General features: G+C 37.0%; 5 protein-coding genes and 2 non-coding genes across 7 annotated transcripts; all 7 read right to left on the bottom strand.

Moving 5' to 3' along the window:
- Positions 1-3,686: 3,686 nt before the first annotated feature.
- Positions 3,687-4,568, bottom strand: DI21 (drought-induced 21). The gene is made up of 2 exons (XM_007035565.3): positions 4,251-4,568; positions 3,687-4,145 (listed from the first exon to the last, which is right to left on the bottom strand). The coding sequence occupies exons 1-2, from the start codon at positions 4,322-4,324 to the stop codon at positions 3,905-3,907; spliced, it is 315 nt and encodes a 104-aa protein (XP_007035627.1). The 5' UTR covers positions 4,325-4,568; the 3' UTR covers positions 3,687-3,904.
- Positions 4,569-5,924: 1,356 nt separating this feature from the next.
- Positions 5,925-6,727, bottom strand: LOC18603525 (phylloplanin-like). The gene is made up of 2 exons (XM_007035564.3): positions 6,489-6,727; positions 5,925-6,406 (listed from the first exon to the last, which is right to left on the bottom strand). Exons 1-2 carry the CDS (start codon positions 6,676-6,678, stop codon positions 6,120-6,122), a joined length of 477 nt encoding a protein of 158 aa, XP_007035626.3. The 5' UTR covers positions 6,679-6,727; the 3' UTR covers positions 5,925-6,119.
- A 1,935-nt stretch (positions 6,728-8,662) lies between these two features.
- Positions 8,663-9,917, bottom strand: LOC18603524 (large ribosomal subunit protein eL22y). The gene is made up of 3 exons (XM_007035562.3): positions 9,792-9,917; positions 9,424-9,674; positions 8,663-8,956 (listed from the first exon to the last, which is right to left on the bottom strand). Exons 2-3 carry the CDS (start codon positions 9,654-9,656, stop codon positions 8,812-8,814), a joined length of 378 nt encoding a protein of 125 aa, XP_007035624.1. The 5' UTR covers positions 9,657-9,674; positions 9,792-9,917; the 3' UTR covers positions 8,663-8,811.
- On the bottom strand, positions 9,056-9,194 carry LOC148763399 (small nucleolar RNA snoR136). The gene has a single exon (XR_016026094.1). It is a non-coding gene; the product is annotated as a small nucleolar RNA snoR136 (small nucleolar RNA).
- On the bottom strand, positions 9,240-9,326 carry LOC148763398 (small nucleolar RNA SNORD25). The gene has a single exon (XR_016026087.1). It is a non-coding gene; the product is annotated as a small nucleolar RNA SNORD25 (small nucleolar RNA).
- A 622-nt stretch (positions 9,918-10,539) lies between the features above and the next one.
- Positions 10,540-14,360, bottom strand: LOC18603523 (eukaryotic translation initiation factor 2 subunit gamma-like). The gene is made up of 9 exons (XM_007035559.3): positions 14,268-14,360; positions 13,534-13,680; positions 13,366-13,427; positions 13,082-13,194; positions 12,894-12,996; positions 12,480-12,707; positions 12,186-12,404; positions 11,591-11,851; positions 10,540-11,241 (listed from the first exon to the last, which is right to left on the bottom strand). Exons 2-9 carry the CDS (start codon positions 13,637-13,639, stop codon positions 10,939-10,941), a joined length of 1,395 nt encoding a protein of 464 aa, XP_007035621.1. The 5' UTR covers positions 13,640-13,680; positions 14,268-14,360; the 3' UTR covers positions 10,540-10,938.
- Positions 14,361-14,999: 639 nt separating this feature from the next.
- LOC18603522 (UDP-glucuronic acid decarboxylase 2-like) lies at positions 15,000-18,246 on the bottom strand. The gene is made up of 6 exons (XM_018119941.2): positions 17,429-18,246; positions 16,889-17,036; positions 16,651-16,730; positions 16,388-16,546; positions 15,884-15,976; positions 15,000-15,512 (listed from the first exon to the last, which is right to left on the bottom strand). The coding sequence occupies exons 1-6, from the start codon at positions 18,041-18,043 to the stop codon at positions 15,297-15,299; spliced, it is 1,311 nt and encodes a 436-aa protein (XP_017975430.2). The 5' UTR covers positions 18,044-18,246; the 3' UTR covers positions 15,000-15,296.
- Positions 18,247-18,353: the final 107 nt, after the last annotated feature.

The raw sequence follows: 18,353 nt of genomic DNA, 5'->3' as shown, positions 1-18,353 counted from the left end.
TGCAAAATAAATGATATATTGGTAAACCGCAATAGAGAATTTAGGTTCACTGAAAAAGAGTTACAACTCACAACAAAGGGTAATATTTCTTCAATGTACTTCATCCCTCATTCTCTCTCTCTCTCTGAGGTCCCCTTCTGCCAAACTGAAACACAAATTCATTGACTTTCACATTCAAGGAAACCTTGAGCAATATCAGCAGCTACTAAGGTAATTAGCATTTAGCAGCAGACCTATGATTTTGCAGCGAAAACCCTGTCAATTTAATCCAACCACAATGGGTTTTATACTATAGATAAGATGTAACTGAAACTTTGGGGGCTACGTGAATCCAGCTTGTGTTTTGATCTTGGGGGGGGGGGGGGGGGGGGGGGTGGGGCGCGGGGCGGGAAATATCTCGGAAAGTCATGATAAGACGCAAGAATTTGATGAAGTTCAGGATTGCAAGGAGACATGAGAAAAGCTGCTGCCCTGGGACACTGTTATTGGAGCAGAACATTAATTTGTGGACCATGGGACATGCACATATGCACCTTTTTAACCCACAAGACTTAGGAACCTCCTTCTTGGTGCCCATCGGCTAGCTTTTGAGGGCATTGGGACGGTGCAAAGCAAACCCAAAGAAGGCTCTTGAGTCTTGATCAATCGTACCCCCCTTAAACCTTACTTACTGTGAAAATCAGCTCAACATCGATACCATCCGACAAGTTTTGCACGATATATACATCAGCAAAACATATATTACGACATGAGATCTACAAGTTGCTAAGATTGAAAGGCATGTCGATGGCATGATACGCTTGTAATCATACGTTAAAACTATGGATAAATAAGTGGGAGCTTGGAGTTTTCTTTTTCAAACAGGAATCTGGTGTTTTGCTGCAGTCTGTTTCATTGAGATTTTGATTAAATTTAGTGCATCCTTTGTGGGGGTACACAAGCACGAATTAGTCTTGCCATTATTGTGAAAAACAACTCATCAGACTTCCATGTCAAAGAGCTGTTCATCTTTTTGTTGCACCTTATCTACATATAATCAGCATAATGTAGGATTTAACATGTTTAAATTCTAAGATTTGAGACATGGGACGTTGGCCCCCTTGATTCATATGTTTTATAATCGCTTCTACCACCGTACATTTTGCTCCAGAAACCACACGTCATTGCTGTGTTCCCATCTTTGATGAGATTCATTGGATTTCACACAAGAAAATGAGTGGCTAAGTGATTAATCATTCTCTAGATTGGTCCCTCGTCCATCTTGTAGTCCATGGAAGTCTGTCATGAAACCAAAGTCAAGCAGCCGCTACATTGCAAAGCTGAGAGTTCCAGACCCAAAAAAACCCTGGAAAGTTGAATATCAGAAAATGACTGTAGATGAAAATGGAGATAACCCATTCAAGAAGCCAGCAGGCCATTTCCTTCTTTGGGGGGAGGAAGAGCTATGAATTTGTGATGTGACTGCCTGCTAAAATATACCTCCAACAGCAAAAGAGACTGATCAACAGTGCTAGACATTCAAGTAAAAGATAAATATGAGATAACTGGTTCCATTTTCTTGATGAATAAAATTAATAAAAGATTCTTTTTCATTTCCTTTTCTTTCTTAACACAAACTCATAAAACCCAATCTGTAAATTCAGTTAGAATTACATGTTTAGCAGACAATTCTGATTAAGAAAAATGAAGTTGAAGTTAAATCGAGGAAAAGCTTGTGGTCAAGTGGCAAATGCTTGTGGATGAGGTCTAAAAGGGAAGGAATGGTAGATACTTAAAACATAAAAGAAGAATGGATTAGAGGTTGCAATATCAGAAGGTAGGCCTGTTTAATCTGACAACTAACGTTTCAACAAAGTGAAGAAAGAAGGAACGAAAGAAGGTGTTAGAGACAAGGTGAAGCAGACACCAGGGGGGACTTGGTATGATGGAGTGCACTGTAGACAGATTGCAAAACGACATGACCAAAAGCTGCTTTGTGTGGGTACATACATACACACATTTGTTAAATAATGGTTCCCACACTTTAACCTGTGGAGCCCATTTGGAGACCGGCTTGTACTTTAACTCACCCAACAAACAAAGGTTTTAGATTTTTCTCAATACCCATAAGGCTTGGACTAGACACTTCTTTTGGTTATAGCTTATCGAACAATGTTGAAAAGCTACTTCCATGTTCTGTCTGTATGGGTTTCGATTCATGGTTCATGCTACCAAATCCAAATATATGAAGGAGTAAGGACCCCCCCACCCGGGTGATGTTTCTGGCCCAATTTCCACAACATTGATTGTTTCGTTTGCTAAAGTTTGGGCCCATCCAGGAATTTTCTATTAGTTCTATACTTGTATTTCCATTTCCCAACACCTTTTTTTGGGTTCATTTACCAAGGGAAATAAGTAAAGAAGGAAAAGGCAAAAAGTTGAGAAAAAGAAAAAGAAAAGAAAAGGAACTTTCTTCACAAGCTTTAGATTAGAATCCTTTTTGGCTTTTTTCTTCCAAAAAAAATGGGCAAAAAGAAAATCACAGGAATGGGCTTAATTTGAGGTTTACAGGCCATGGTCCCTATACATTATGGATTTAGGCTTTGATGAAATGAATCAAAAGGGTTTAGGCCTTACACCAATATCTTTGACTTTGTCATGTTGGCAAAGCTAGAAGCCTTTCATTTTCCTACTATTCTCTAGCTATGGATCAAATTAGACTAAACAATTGTAAACATAATACATTAACACGATATAAAAAGATACAAGATTAAATAAGTTTAAATTTAACTTTAATATGTTTCATATCTGACACGTTTAATATAAGAAAATTTTCGTATATTAACATATCAGACACGAGTAACATGTTTAAAATACGTTTAAATATATTTAATTAACCATATTAATCGTAATATCATGTTTAAACGTATAAGCGTATTTAATTATATTATCGTGTTTATATGTGTATACATGATATACTTATCAATTTGTTAAAAATTATTAGTCAAAGGCTATTTTAGTCTCACTTAAATAATTTTAAATAATTATTTTAATAAAATTTTTAAATTTTATTAAGATAAAAATGTAATTATGTCATGTCCAAATCTTAATTTTAAATTTTATTTTGTTATATTTGATGTTTTTGTTATCATTATTTTTATAATTATTAATTTTAAATTTAAATAATAAAATTATATTTAATTATATATATTTTTATTTAATCGTGTCATATCATATATTGACATATTTAACAAACGAATCTAAATGTGTCATATCATATTACATGATTATTAAATATATACATATACGTGTTTCAAATTTAAAACACTAATAATATTCATATCGTATTCGTATTTAATCTTAACGTGTTTCGTATCTAATCGTATTTAACACGTTTTAAACACGAAAACATGAATTACCAAACCTAGATCAAACATAGTGGGCAGCCAAAAACAACACTCCTTTTTATTTGCTTGCGCCAATGAGGATCGAAAAGAGTCAGATAATGAACCTCTTAAGCTTAGTGATGAAAAACTCGCTGATCCACCTGTTCTAGGAGTAAGGAATTGTTGCTTTCAAATGCTAGTCATTTAATAAAATTGTCATCTGGCTTTGGGAGGTTGGGCCCTTGCCTGTAGCCCATAGGACTAACGTGTCACGGTTTTCATCGCTCTTAAACATTGATTATTTGATTTGATCATTACTAGTTAGAAAAGTAACTGGTACTTATCTCCATTAGATTAAAGTTCACCACACTACTCCACTCTTTGTCAACACCATGATGATGATGATAAAGACTCAAAGAAAAAGAGTGATAGAATACTACAAACAGGCTGAAAAAACCAAAGAAAAGAACCCCCAATCTTTGAAGCTCAAGAACAGCAAATGATCTGCTCTGCTTTGTGTCATCACATGCTGCATCTTCCTAGTGTGCTCTCACCTTGTGATTCAACAACATCTCTCGGAGCCCCGCTGCATCAATCTCCGCCAGGCAATTCTCAGGCCTGTAGTACCCAGTGACAGGATCAGGGGCCCAAGCTGTAGAAGCCCCCGACTCTTCTTTCATCACACCCCTCTGTTCAACTTTCCCCACCATTCCAGGCCTGGCCTCTCCCCTACCGAAGGCAGCCGTCACAGCTCCATGCGGTGTAACCGAGTAACCTCTCCTACAAGCAGCCACGTTCAAATCAATGTTACACCAACAACTAAACCATCGTATCCATACCAGAAAATACAAAAAATAAGCCATAAAAATAAAACAACATAATTACCGGGAGATGGAAAGGGAAAGACCATCAGAAACAGACGCAACAAGGAGCTTAAGGGAAGAGAGAGGGCGAGCCATTATTTCTATTTGCTTATATATATATATATATATTATATACTTTTCAACAGTACAAAGAGTATTTATAATTTTTATATATTAGCTACTGCAGAAGCTGTTCTTCTGAAGAAGAAAACTCCTGCAGTAGCTTAGCACAGGATGAAGGTAGCGGCCCTGCTTTCTGCCACTCTCTGTCTTGATGAAGAAGAAGCCTAGGGTTTATGTGGTGGTATATATATAACTAAAAGAGCTTACGTTCTTGTTTGGGCTGGGCCTTGTTTTCCTTTCTTTTTAACACTCTTAGCCTTGGGGATCTCGTAGAGTCTTCCTCTTAGGAGCTGACACGCGGTTTTGTGAAAGTGCTGGTCCTTGTTTGCACCAACCAACCTGATGTAAGGTGATAAGGATGTAACCAAAGCTGATTTTGTTGTTAGAAAGATACAAAGTTTATGGTCTTAGCTGGATCTTATCTTGATACTCTTCCATCAAAATTTTAATTTATAATTAAATATGACAGTTTATATCCCTAATACAATGAAGATAATATATAAAATTTATACATAAATAATGTATCAAATATAAATTTTAAATTTATATAAAATAAAACAAAAAAATTAAATAGTTTTGATCTTCTCATTTGCAATAAAAACAAATTTAATTCATATAATATGTGAAAAAGGAATTTATTTGAAAAAAAAAAAAGAAAAATTGAATATTTTGGTTGAAGGATTAAATAAAAATTATAAATGGAGTGCTAATCAATTTAAGCATTAAGAGGTTGTGGATAGACATAGACGTGGAATGCTGTGATTGGAAGATTCCACCGGCAAAGAGACAAAAAGGGAATTTTAGACGGCAGGGATTAAGCAATTCCTAAAGCACGTTGCGTGGCAAGAATGTAAATATAAAAAGTATTGTTCACAAGCATAATCCTTACAGTATATGATAATGTTTCAATATGTGGACGGTCCATAAAGGCTACAAGTGTTCTTCCCTCACTAGATATTCATGCAATTATAGCTACAACAAACACTTTTTATTTATCTTTCGATCATATTTAAAAAAAGACAAACTCAATCATTATTTGATGGATTGACAAAATCGAGATTTTACGTACAAAATATTTTTTTTTTATAAAAAATCTTATATTAAAGAGTCTTTTCTTTGACATTTTCTCATCTTTGATTTTGAAGTTATAATTTTTCTTTCATTTTTTTAATAAAAATTTGACCATCCTTTAAAAAGAAAAAAAAAAACTCTCCATTACTTGTTTTGAAAGGTTTAAAACTAGTTTAGATTTTTATTATTTTTTGTAATTTAAAAAAGTTTAATGAATCAATTAATATAAATGAAATCGAGGTTTTAGTTACAAAAGACTTATTTGGTCTTGGTCTTGGATTTGTAATTCTCTTTTAATTTTTTAATAAAATTAAACTAGTTTAGATTTTTTTAAGAGTTTTTGTAATTGAAAAAATTTTAATGAACCAATTAATGTAAAAAAAAATTATTGATTGTGTTATTCTCTTAATTGATAATTTGCATATACACTTGAACATCCAATATGAACTCATGCATTTCACACAATAACTTATAATAAATAATTATATATATATACACTAACTTTTAAACTAAATATCAACTTTATTCCATGGGAAAGCTAGTAGGGGTTACAATACTTTCATAAAGCACACAATTTTTGTTTAAATCTTAAGAGAAAGAAATATCAAATTGTGGTGGTCATTAACATTAGAAATGGCCAACCTTATTTATGGATATATTAGGTGAAATGTTTATGTTTAAATGGATATCCAGCTGGTTAAGTTGATGGTAAGAGCCGAAATCCTGCAGGGACAATGTTGATGATGTTGAGGAGCCCGACGAGGGTGCTTCCTAGAGACTGTAAGGACGAAATCAATCCCCCGACGGATGGCAGCGCGGCGTTGCAATTGGAGAGAGGGGTTTTGACTGCTAGGTTGCAGTTGTTCAGCAGTGAAGGGAGAAGAAATTGCAGCGGGTCCAACAGGATTGAGAATACGCCGGATCCATTGGTTGTTGCACTGGAAACCACGTTCCCAGCTCCACACTGCAGCTGCACCAGGGCATCTGGGAAAGAAAGTGAGAGTAAGTTAAGTGGTATTCACTTTTGATAATCAAAGTGATAGATAGACATGAGTAGGAAACTTACTAGGGAAAACTGGGGTTGCAGTGCCATTCACGCCCATGTTGCCATCCATAGTGCAAAATACAGTACCTTGGATTCGAATCAAGCCAAGGAGGCCGCTGATAAGCCCACCTAGCTGGGCTTCGGCCATTGGGGATGCCAATGCCATTGCAGCGACCAAGAGGCAAACATACATCAGGGTTTTCAAGGCCATGGCTTGGTTAATTCAGAGGCTGTTTAAGCTTACCGCTTGCTGCTACTGATGTTCCAAACGTATCTATTTATAGGAAACGAGAGGCCAAGTTGGTGCAAAATTTTCTCCCCAAGTTGCACTCCCATCTCCATCTATCTCTCTCTCTACTAGTGGTTTAGATGAGTCCATGATCTGCATATACTAAAGTCAAGAAACCAAGACAACAGTTCTCGTTGTTCTCGATCTTGCCTCACGGAATCTCAGTTTGTCATATGCAGCTCAACTCCACCATGCACGCCACCCCGTGTGGGCTTCACCTACAGGTCAAAAGCTTGCCCTAGGCTTCTTTAGCTTGCTTTTCTGTCTCTAATGCAAAAGCTTTCTTGGGGGTCTTGTCACGAGGAATGGGGTGGGGGGCTCTCTACTCTATACATGAGCTCAAGTTGCTCTGCCTATGGATGAACTTTGGCCTTTCAAGAAACTGTATCCCAATTGTCTGGAAAAAGTTTTAGATTGGTCCATAGCTCTAATTAATTAAGGAAGTAAACCAGCCTTTTCTTTCTCCAGTTTTTGAATGCTTTTGCATTCTTACCACGAGACCTTCCTTCGGGGTGCGGGCAGAATATTGAGATGGTGACAAGCTTCGACCATAAGCTGCTTAATTTGGTATAACCTTGTTTCAACCCACTTTAGACAAAAAACATGCCAAACCCGTTGCCTTCAGAACTGGTCCATTGACCCCACTTACATCGAATTTCATTATAGGAAATCCCAGTACATTTCCATATTAATCAAGAGTCAATGATCATGGGCCATTGACAATTGAAGATGGGAGTTAAAGAGTCCGAAAATGGAAAGGAAAAAATGAAAAAAATCTGGATAAATTTTGGTTTCTACACGAATGGCTGTAAATTCTTTAGCCCATCATCACTTCTCCAGCTCCATGGACGAGAAGACAGTTGAATTGGATATAATTCAAGCGAGCTCCATGTCTTTCTAGGAAGTGTCTCTGAAGCATGGAAGTTCGGACCTTTCAGATAGTCTGTTAGCTATGATTTCTGTAACAAATACTTTGTATAAAATTCCCAGCAGCAAGAAACAAGCAGCTCTTCCTTGCCTTGGACTATTGCCTCTCCAACCCCAAAACTTAATTTTATATAATATGTCATCTCCATGCTAAAACTTTGGGTGTGCAACTTGAAAACAAAATTTCATGGCCCAAAATGACAACAGTCAATTCCTAATATCTTAATCATCAAAATGTCTAATTCTATCAATTGAGATTAATTTAGATGTATCTTGAAATAAGAGTTGATTTAAGCTTTGAAGTCTCCTTTTGTATCTAAAATTATAGTTTCTTATTTCCATGCTCTTGTAGCTTTATTTGCAAATTTCTCCCACTTTCACCTCAACTCTCAACTCTAAAATATTAAAATATCTAGCACAAAATGAACATTCAATGCCTTGTAATTCTATGATATTTTTGCTAAATTTACCCAGATACTCTCTCCTCCTAGCCTTGCTCTGCAACCTTTCCATGTTATATATGCAAACTTGCTGATGTAACCCCAATGATCTCCAAACTATCCTCTGCATGCAACTGGAAAATCTAAAATGACAGCCTGATGAGGGAGGAGTTGGGAATGTCTAACGGAGAGCAAGACCAATTGAAAGGCTTGTACACCAGATTTCATACAGAACCTGTAAGATGATTATAGATTTGGAAACACATCCTTCTTCCATTGGTTACAGTAGAGAAGAAGGAGGATAAAAGGGGCTCATAAAGTCTGCCAACCTAGCTTCTACAGTGGGTTATAGAAAATCCAGGCATATAGATGGCAGCTACCATGAAAACCCACCCAAGTTCACAACTACAATTCAATTGGAATCCACAATTTCACTGGCGAATCAAAGAAGCCAAACCATGAACAGAGTAATAAGGTAAACAAAAAAAAGAAAAAACCCCTTAGCTCATCCACAACAACAAACCAGAAAAAGCAGAGGGTAAAGTAGTTGAATAATCTCTTAAAAACAAAACTTGGTACTGTCAACAATCTCCAAAGAAAAAAACTACATAAGCAATCCTAAACACAAGAGGGAAAGGGTGTAATGAGTTCTTCTTCAAACAACAGACACAAAACAGAAAGAAAATACTTAATCTTCTTCCTCTGCTTCATTCTCAGCAATGTTGAAGTATCTCAATTCATAAACATTCCGATCCTTGTTGGAAGCAATCACTCGGAGCCAATCCCTCACATTGTGTTTCTTCAAGTACTTCTTTGTCAAGTACTTCAGATACCTAAAGCCAATTATCGATTTAAAATTTAAATTAAAACCCATAATTGAGAGCTTCTAACAACCCTAAAAGAACAAAAGAAAACATGAAAGAATTTTTCCGGGATGTCGGTCCCCGACGTCCGAAAATCCATATAATTATGGAAATGGATAGCGAGGAGAACAATAAATTTAGGCTTCACAGTCACAAAAACTCATAACTATTAGTAAATTTATCAGTTTTTAAGTTTATGCGAAGCCACTGAATAACTAAATAAATAAATAACATAAAAAGTGAGTGTTTATTAAAGAACTCAGTCCCTTAGATGTTCTTAAATGAATTGCGATCATTTCCGCAATTTCATTACAGGTCTGTTTATCTCATCACTGTTCTTAACAACACTCGAGAGAAACTAAAAATAATTTAAAAAATTAGATCTTTTTATTCAAAAACGAAGGAGAATTTTTTATTTAAATTTATTCGAATAATACCTTTTGGAGAAGGCGGAGTCGGAGGTGACGGTGATTTTGGACTTCTCGCGGGTGATGGTGACGGAGTCTCCGAGGTTACCAGCTTTGCCGCCAACTTTGATGCGTTCCTGAAGGAATTTTTCCAGTGAGGCAATGTCCATGATCTTATCCTCCACCGGCTTCCCGCAGTCGATCGTGAAGGTTGCTCCCTTCTTCTTTCCCTTGGCTCCGCCAGCCGCTGCTCCTCTGCTCATTTTTACCTCTTTTGGTTGCTAATACCGGCGATGATTAACAAAAAAAAAAAAAAAACAAAGATATGATTCAATACGAAGCGTGAAATATATGAATGACTACAGAGAGTTTGAGATTGGGAGACAGAGCTGGGTTACCTTGATTGATTTTAGGGTTTTCGAGCGCCGCAGAAATGGTGAGAGGCCTAGACAAGCTGAATGCTTTAGGGTTAGGGTTTATAAGGAAAATGATTTTACTATGGAATGATTGGGCCTCTATTGGGCTTGTAATTCTGTAGCCTAGAGCAAAATTTCCTCACTGAGCCCCATGATTGGGCCTTAATTGGGCTTCTAAATATGTAGTCTAGCCCAAACTTTTCATCTACTAAGGCCTTTGGTTTGTCAGGCTAGGTTGGACACTGAAATCGATTTAATTTATTTGGTTCATATTTTAATCAGGTATTTAGTTTAATTTATTTGATTATTTCAATCGATTCTTTATATTCAATCAAAAAATCAAACATTACCAATATATACTTTAAAATAAATAATATATATAGTACTGTATAATCATATAAAGATACAATTAATATACATAATAATATTAATAACAATAATATTTTTAATTAATAATTTGTATACTATACAATACAAAAATATTAGTAAAACCGATCAAATATTGATCAAATATAAGTCAAATTCGATACTTTTTCGTTATTTTAAGGTTTCAATTAATTCAATTTACTTGGCCATGTATAATTAACAATCTAACCTAAAACGTTATGATTATTTTAATATTAAAAAGGGAATTTCAACCATGAATTGGAAGAATTAATTGGTAAATTTTGAATTAAGATGATTGGGCCTCGATTAAGCTATAAAAAGTGCAAGATTGGGGCTCAAGTGATTAACATATAACCCCTCAGCCTTAGGCATATCATATATGGCTTCATGAAGACAGCAACACAGGTTTCAGGCAACAACTTCTCTCAACTCTAATTTCCAACATTGTCTGCCGGCGATATAGCCCAGTAAAAACTCCATGCTTCCGCCTAGTTTAAAAGACTCCCAGGAAACAAAACTCCAAAATGGTTCGTAAGGAACAATCAAGTTCCCCAACAGCAGATAACAGGGGAAAAAGAACAACATACACAGTGATGAAATTTATCCAAACAAATGTTTTCTTCTCCATCTGACAAAAATAGTACCAAGATCTCGTCTGCCTTCCCACATTTCAATAAAAAATCGTTTCTTGTGCCTTTTCTACTGATGTTTTTGCTTCTGTCTCTACCTGTTTTATCGATGCTCAAAGGGGGCAGGGTGGAACCTCAAGGGTTGTTCCAGCTTGAATTTGGCCCCATCCAATTAGACGCCAGTGCTTCTCAACACGCCGACTTAGTGCAATCTTCTCTCCCTTGCTGGTGCACACAGGAGATGTGAGTTGCAGCTTTGCCAAATCGTTCTTTACAGCTATGACTCGAGCCCCAGTTGACATAGAACCAATGTTCAACATTAGGATCTCTCCCTTGGCCAGCTTTGAGACCTTCCCCTGCCTCTCTGAGCCCTTTGTCCTAACACCAAGAAGCCTTCGAAGAAGGAAGAAGTTTACCTGCACAATTAGAACATACACAAAGTTTCAGAAGATGACAGCAGTCAACATTTATTTTTCATTTTTGTTATTAGCTTGCAATTTCTATAATATTGTTCACTATGGCAGCGGCCACTGACAACATCCAACAGAATAAACCATCACCACTTAGCAAACCAAACCCATCTCCTTCTTGGAAAAAAAAGAGAGAGGGAGAGATTCATTTTTAAATTAAAATATAGGAACCACTATGGCTTCCCAACCTACCAATCAAGGAAGAAACAGATAAACTAGATAACCAACTTGCTTAACATATGCCAAATGTTTAGCAAACTAGGTGTGCCCCCTGCTAAAGAAATCCAGCACCTACCTCAAGCTCAACAAAAACTTCTGGGAGTGACCCAACCTCTCCTAGGACTTGACCCACCAACCTATCAGCACGTGTCAAAGTTGGGTCCATAGTTGTTCCTACACCAATCAGACCTCCTGGAACGGCAAATTGTAGCTCATTTTGTTCAGCAAACAGTGAGACTATTCTGGAATATATGGGTGCAGCTTTGATGTTCCCATTTTCATCCTTATGAAAAATCCCAGGACGAACTTCAATAAATTGGTTCACCTTCAAAACACCCTGAAAGAACAAATATTAAACAAACAATCATGTATACAAACCAAAGCTACAGAAGCTCACTCTAAATCCATTCTCTAGCAACAATTACTAACAGGTAGAAGTTAATGTTTGTAAATTTGCCATTTAATTGCATGCTATGTCTTGGACTGTCAACTAATTAACAGAGCATAGACCTTAGCACTATTGCAGACATGCATGAAACAAGCCAAAATGTATGGAAAATCTCCAGTGTGTAGTAAGTAAAAATGTTCACCAACTGTGAATAAGAAGCACTTGTAGTGCTGAGCATTCATCTCCAAATAAAAGAACTAAGCACTTTCCAATAAAAACGTACCCTAAGTATACTTCCACCAGCAACACCACCTTTAATCTCATCAACCTCAAACCCTGGCTTATTGACATCAAATGATCGGATGATAATCATGTTAGGGGGTGAGACAAAGTTTCTCTCTGGAATAGGGATCTTCTTAACAATGTACTCGCAGACAACATCGATATTATATTTTAACTGTGCAGAAATTGGTACCACTGGTGCACCATCAGCAACAGTACCCTGCAATGAATTATTTTTAGCCAAAAAAACAAGAATGAAATATCTGTCCATTTTTTGTAAAACAAAATAACTAACCTGAATAAATTTCTGAATTGCTTCATGCTGGTTGATGGCTACGTTCTCTTGAATAAGATCAACCTTGTTTTGGAGAATTATAATATGCTGGAGTCGCATGATTTCAACAGCAGCCAGATGCTCAGAAGTTTGAGGTTGTGGACAGCTTTCATTGGCAGCTATGAGAAGTAATGCACCATCCATAATTGCAGCTCCATTAAGCATGGTAGCCATGAGAATATCGTGACCCTGATGGAAACAAAGAAGATAGAAATTAAATTCATATATGACGAAATAGAAAACTTTTATAAATCTGAAAGGTAATATGTTTAATCCCTTTTATAGCACTGAAATAAGAGTTAGTATGCAAGCGAGGGAGTGAGAAAACTTAAATCATAATCTCCTCATTTCCAAGAGTACCACTCAGGACCTTACCGGGCAATCTACAAAAGATACATGTCTCAGCAACTTCATCCTGCAGTTTTCAAAGCCTGGCACATCACAAAGAGGACTATCCTCCTTTCCACTACCATATGCCCTACAAAACAATTTCAGATCAAATTTGAAGTTATTCTTAATACTCATGAAATTTATTAAGAAACAATTGCTAGATATCAACCTACTTGTAGCACATAGGACGAGGGCAACGTTCATCTTCACATTTGTATATCTTTGCATTTGCATATCCAAGCTTAATAGTAATATTACGCTCCAACTCATTTTTAAAACGAACAGTCTGTAGAAAAAAACACAAGGCACAACGCCCAACAAGTTACATCTACTAGACTCCTAAATTCAACAGCAACACTACTCACCATACACAAGGCACAAAATAATAAGCAGACTCTTGAAAGGTAACTAATCACAGCCTCATTGGATATCACTCATTAAAAATAAGCTAAATCACCTGAACGCCAGATATAGCTTTCACAACTGTTGACTTCCCATGTGCCACATGCCCTATAGTGCCTGATAAATTGAAATACAAATCAAAGTTTTATTCATAAAATAACCATAACTATTTGTACCATAAACACTACACGGAGTTTTGATCACAACAACGTTTGAACATTACCAATATTTATAGTAGCCTGCCGAGATATAACTTCGGGAGAGAGTGGATGCAACTTTGTTACATCCAGCTTACTTAAGTCTTGCTCCATCAAACCTTTTCTCGACATTTTGACTGCTCCTAATAAAGGTCTCTCCGCTTCAATAAGAACTGTAACCAGAGCATATCCCAGAAGAGGAAATCATTTCACTTAAAGTAGAAGCAAACCAAGTTTCCAAATATAGTAATCTAGCAATAGAACAAAGAACCTTCAACAAACGTAAGAAATCAAATTGAAATCCAATAAATCACAGAGCAGAAACCTTAAAAGCCCAGTTTCTAAAACCTAGGAAAGCACAGACACTTTCCTGACCTAGTTTTTGATCCGACCCTGAAATCACAAAGAGTAAATGTTGGATTCGAATGTGAAGAAGAGCAATTTGGATGACTCAAAAAAGAAATTCTGATTACTTAAGTCTCCTAATTCATTGCCCCCCCCCAAAACCCTAAATACAATAAACCCCTCCAGTGCTAGAATTTAAGCTTCGTTTACCTTCAACCTTCACAGAAAAAATAAAAACGAATTCTCTAGAGAACAAAATGAAAAAAAAAAAAAGAGAAAAAAAATTAAAGCAACGACACAAAAAAAGAAATCAAATAATACAAATTCGAACAGACACAGCCAAAAATAGCAAACACAAAAAAAAAATGAAAAATAAAATAAAATCAGCACAAGGAATAGAAAACAATCAACGAACCTGATCGATTGCTTGAGGTGTTTGCTCAGTTTGCAGGAAGAAAACGCAGCTTTGGGAGAGAAAGGGAAGCGCAGTAGCTAGGGATAGTGATATTTATGCCGAAATGACTGAAATGAGGGTAGTTTCGTCAAATCCAATATCCTGCGGCACAGGCCTTGCTGAGCCCGTATGATAAGGCTCAGGTTTGGGTTATTTTGGGCTGGGCTGGGTTGGGTATGGGCTTTGTTTGTTGAAGAAGACAAAGCCCTTCTTAAACTCCTTGTTTGTTTTTTTCCCAAAATTTAATTTTAGATCAATTTTTTAATAAAAATGTTTTCCAATTTTTGGCATAAATTAAAAAATAAGAACTCTTGTCATCAAATATTCTTTTAAAAAGTTATGATAATTGAAATAAATGAGTAAATGATTTAACCATTCTATTTTCAAGTATGGCATAACAATTTCAATAAATAACATTATAAAGTATATTAACTCAAATTTTATTCTAATACTCGTAATAGATAATTGAATTGATGAATAATTCTAATTTGATTTCTAGTTTTGGCATACAATTAAGAGAAAAAAAATCCTTATATTATATTATATCTAAAGTTTTGGTAAGTACTATTTTGAGTCTTTATAAGTAATTCACATTAAGTAATATTTTTTATATTTATCGATCGAAATTATATTTGATAGTGTATAAAATTTATATATTAACGGTGTACAAAAGTATAAAACCGATAACTTACATCGTATAACTTCAAATTTATTCATTGAGTTCTACTCTTTTATGACCATACGTACATAATTCTGATAGCTAAGAGGTGGATGCATGTAAAGAAATTGCTTGTTGGCATTGTAAATTACTTGCCCTTGAGAAGCAAAGGATGGAATAGTAGAGAAGATAATGTACAAAGACAAAAATTGGATTGCTCTATCACTCTCAAGAAAAAATGGAAATAAAAAATCTCCCCGGCTGCCAATTTATTTTTCACTTAATTAGGACTCTGATAAGTAGCCATGGCCAAAGGTGTTTCCTTTCTCCAATCATTCAGCGGCTGCACCACCCATTTTCTGTTCACCGAATATTCTTTGCCTAAAATCCGAGACCATGAGAGGAAGCCCTTTGCGGAGGGACACGGTTGGTTCCCAACCGAGAAGCTGTTTAGCCTTTGAGATGTCGGGTTTTCTCTTGTGCGGATCATCCTCTGTGTTGGGCCTGAACTCTATCTTTGCATTGGGATCAATTGTTTCCTGCACCACCTGCAGCATTACCAGGATGGCAAATTTAACTCTTCTTAGATTGCAGTTCCTGTTTCTTCTGTAACAGGTTCGCAAAATGCAATAGCCATAGGCAGATAGAGATTATAATCTGATTAACTGAAGAATGAAAAGAACTTGGGTCCTGCAAAAAAGACGCATAGGATCCTTGCATTCGTTCATGGCTGCAAAAATGGTTGATTAATCACCATTCTTACCCCAATGGTGATTGTATTGCTGACAACAAGTTTGAATTTGCATTTTAATTTTAGGAGAGATTCATCCAAGTTGAATAGTCTGGGAATGATGGGAAGAAGCAATGCAATTTAGATGGAAAGATAGTGAAACTATCGACACATTTTTAACAGATTTACCTCAGCAAGTTCAAGCATGGTGAATTCACCAGGGTTTCCAAGATTGAAAGGACCCACGTGATCGCCTTCCATCAATCGCATTAGACCCTCCACCTGTGTAGTTGTTCAGATACAACAGAACATTTCTCATCAGGGTCCTGTTTTGACCATTAGTACCTGTACTGTAAGCTTATAATCTAGAGGACAGAAACCAGCGGCAGCCTACCCCTAGCCCCAGCCACCAACCTTCTTCCCCGCAAATAAATTGAACTACAGATCTTCATAGATTGTTTCTCATTAATGTACATTGACCTCGGACCATAAGCAAAGCAGATGAAAATATGGCTTTAACTAAGCCGCAGAACCTAACTAAAAGATGCGCCTGGTAAGAGGACATGTACCTAAAGTTCAAGTACGATTAAAGCTCTGTGACATCTACACAAAGTGACCAGCATTTCCTTAATGCCTTGGTGAAAACAGGATACTGAAAATTAGCCCATTATGAATGTATCAGATAAGTTTTACCAGGTCTGACACATATTGGAAACTCCTGGTTTGCTTTCCATCACCATAGACAGTCAACGGCTCCTTTCTTAAAGCCTGTGCCACAAAATTGCTGACAACACGGCCATCGTCGATGCACATGCGTGGTCCATAGGTGTTAAAAATCCGAGCAATCCTCACCTGATGAATGAACAGTTTACAGATTATTTTGTTTCCTTCCATGGAATTTTCATTGTCAAGAGAAATATGAAGCAAGCGAAAAACAGTGAAAATTATTATACAACCTCGATGCCAAGGCCTCTATGATAGTCCATGGTCAAGGTCTCGGCAGTGCGCTTGCCCTCATCGTAGCAGCTTCTTACACCTGCCGATGTTCCAAGCCATATTCAGAGTTCTCATATTAAGGTCTAGATGAGTTTCTCGTGTTATGATCATATGAAGGGCATTCATTACTAGGAGAGAAGAGGAAAAGAGTGAGTGACTTGCTATGTAAAGGAGTGTAGAGCAAACCGATGAACTAACCGATGGGATTGACATTGCCCCAATAGGTCTCGACCTGGGGATGCTGCAGAGGATCGCCATAGACCTCACTGGTGCTTGTTAACAAGAAGCGGGCACCGACTCTCTTTGCAAGTCCTAGCATGTTCAATGTGCCCACCACATTTGTCTTGTGGATCCATGGCCCCGATCAAATCAAGGATTCCAAGTACACGACGCAGAAGTAAAAGATACAGAGACATGACAAAGAAAACATAAATCAAAAGTTCCCTGTCTTTGGTAAAATGAGAAGACATGTAGAGTTGTATATGGAGTAGAGATGCTATACTATATACCAATAAAAAAACATTTTTACAGCCAACAAAAGCAGTTCCTTTCAAAACAAAACAAAACTAAGCTGAAGTTTGGTTATTGATTTTATGTTGGTTTGCAACGAAAGCAACACGTATGACTATGGAAAAGTTCATATTCATAACCCATGTCTTCTTTCCTCCTACATCTTCTTTGCAACCAAACAAAATTTTGATTATCTGAAAGAAAAAGAAAGAATGAAAGAAAGGATATAATGGTCTTGACAGGATTAAACTTGTAATGAACAGGAGAAGCAGGGCAAGCCAAGTGATAGATCTGATCAACTTCCAAGAGAATTGGCTCAACAACATCATGCCTGATGAGCTCAAACCTAGGATTGCCAAAATGGTGCACCAAATTCTCTTTCCTCCCTGTAAAGAAGTTATCAACCACGATCACACTATCACCTCTTCCTATCAGACGGTCCACAAGGTGGCTTCCCACGAACCCAGCTCCACCAGTGACCAATATCCTCAAGCTCTTCCCTTTCACTCCCAGTGGCACCTTGCCAGCAACATTACTGCGTTGTAAGGGCTCAGGGTGTTCTTCGTATAGGACTCTCCGAGTCACATGGGCGGATTCGGATGCCAAAACCGGGTCCGGAATTAAACCATGAATCGGGTCCTGTGATGGTGATGATATAGGAAAAGTGTTGAAAAAGAGTGCAGCAATGGCGATACCGACAAGAACAAAGACAAAACGCTGCTTCTGAAGCATGTAACGAAATGGGGTCGTCGAGTTTTTGACGAGGTTCGAAGGTTTACCTCGTGGAGTGGGAGTCGGTTGTGTTGAGGTTGTTTGGTTTCTATGAATTAGTTCGGAGTTCATTTTGGCTAATGCGGGGTGTTGGAGAAGATGTTACAGCAATTTTCTCTGAGAAAATGCTGAAGAGAGCTTTGATTGGAAGATTTTGAATGTTTCCAAGTGGAAAACGAGAGTTATGAGGAGAGACTGAGCATTTGTTAGAAGTGACCGGTACAGAAGGGTTCATGCATGGAATCCCGCTGTATAATCGCTCTAAGGCTCCTGGCCGGTGCAGCCCCTTTTGTTTTGATTTTAAGCTTTGCCTGCTTAGTCATATGCCATCGCCTTTGTTTCACAATTACATAAAATGGCATTACCAATCTTGGTTTAACGC

This window comes from Theobroma cacao, chromosome 4 (genome assembly GCF_053813885.1).
Source record: "Theobroma cacao isolate CCN51 chromosome 4, ASM5381388v1, whole genome shotgun sequence".
NCBI classification, from domain to species: Eukaryota; Viridiplantae; Streptophyta; class Magnoliopsida; order Malvales; family Malvaceae; genus Theobroma; species Theobroma cacao.
The sequence above is the reverse complement of the archived record's forward strand: the minus strand, read 5'-3'. Positions and strand labels throughout refer to the sequence as shown.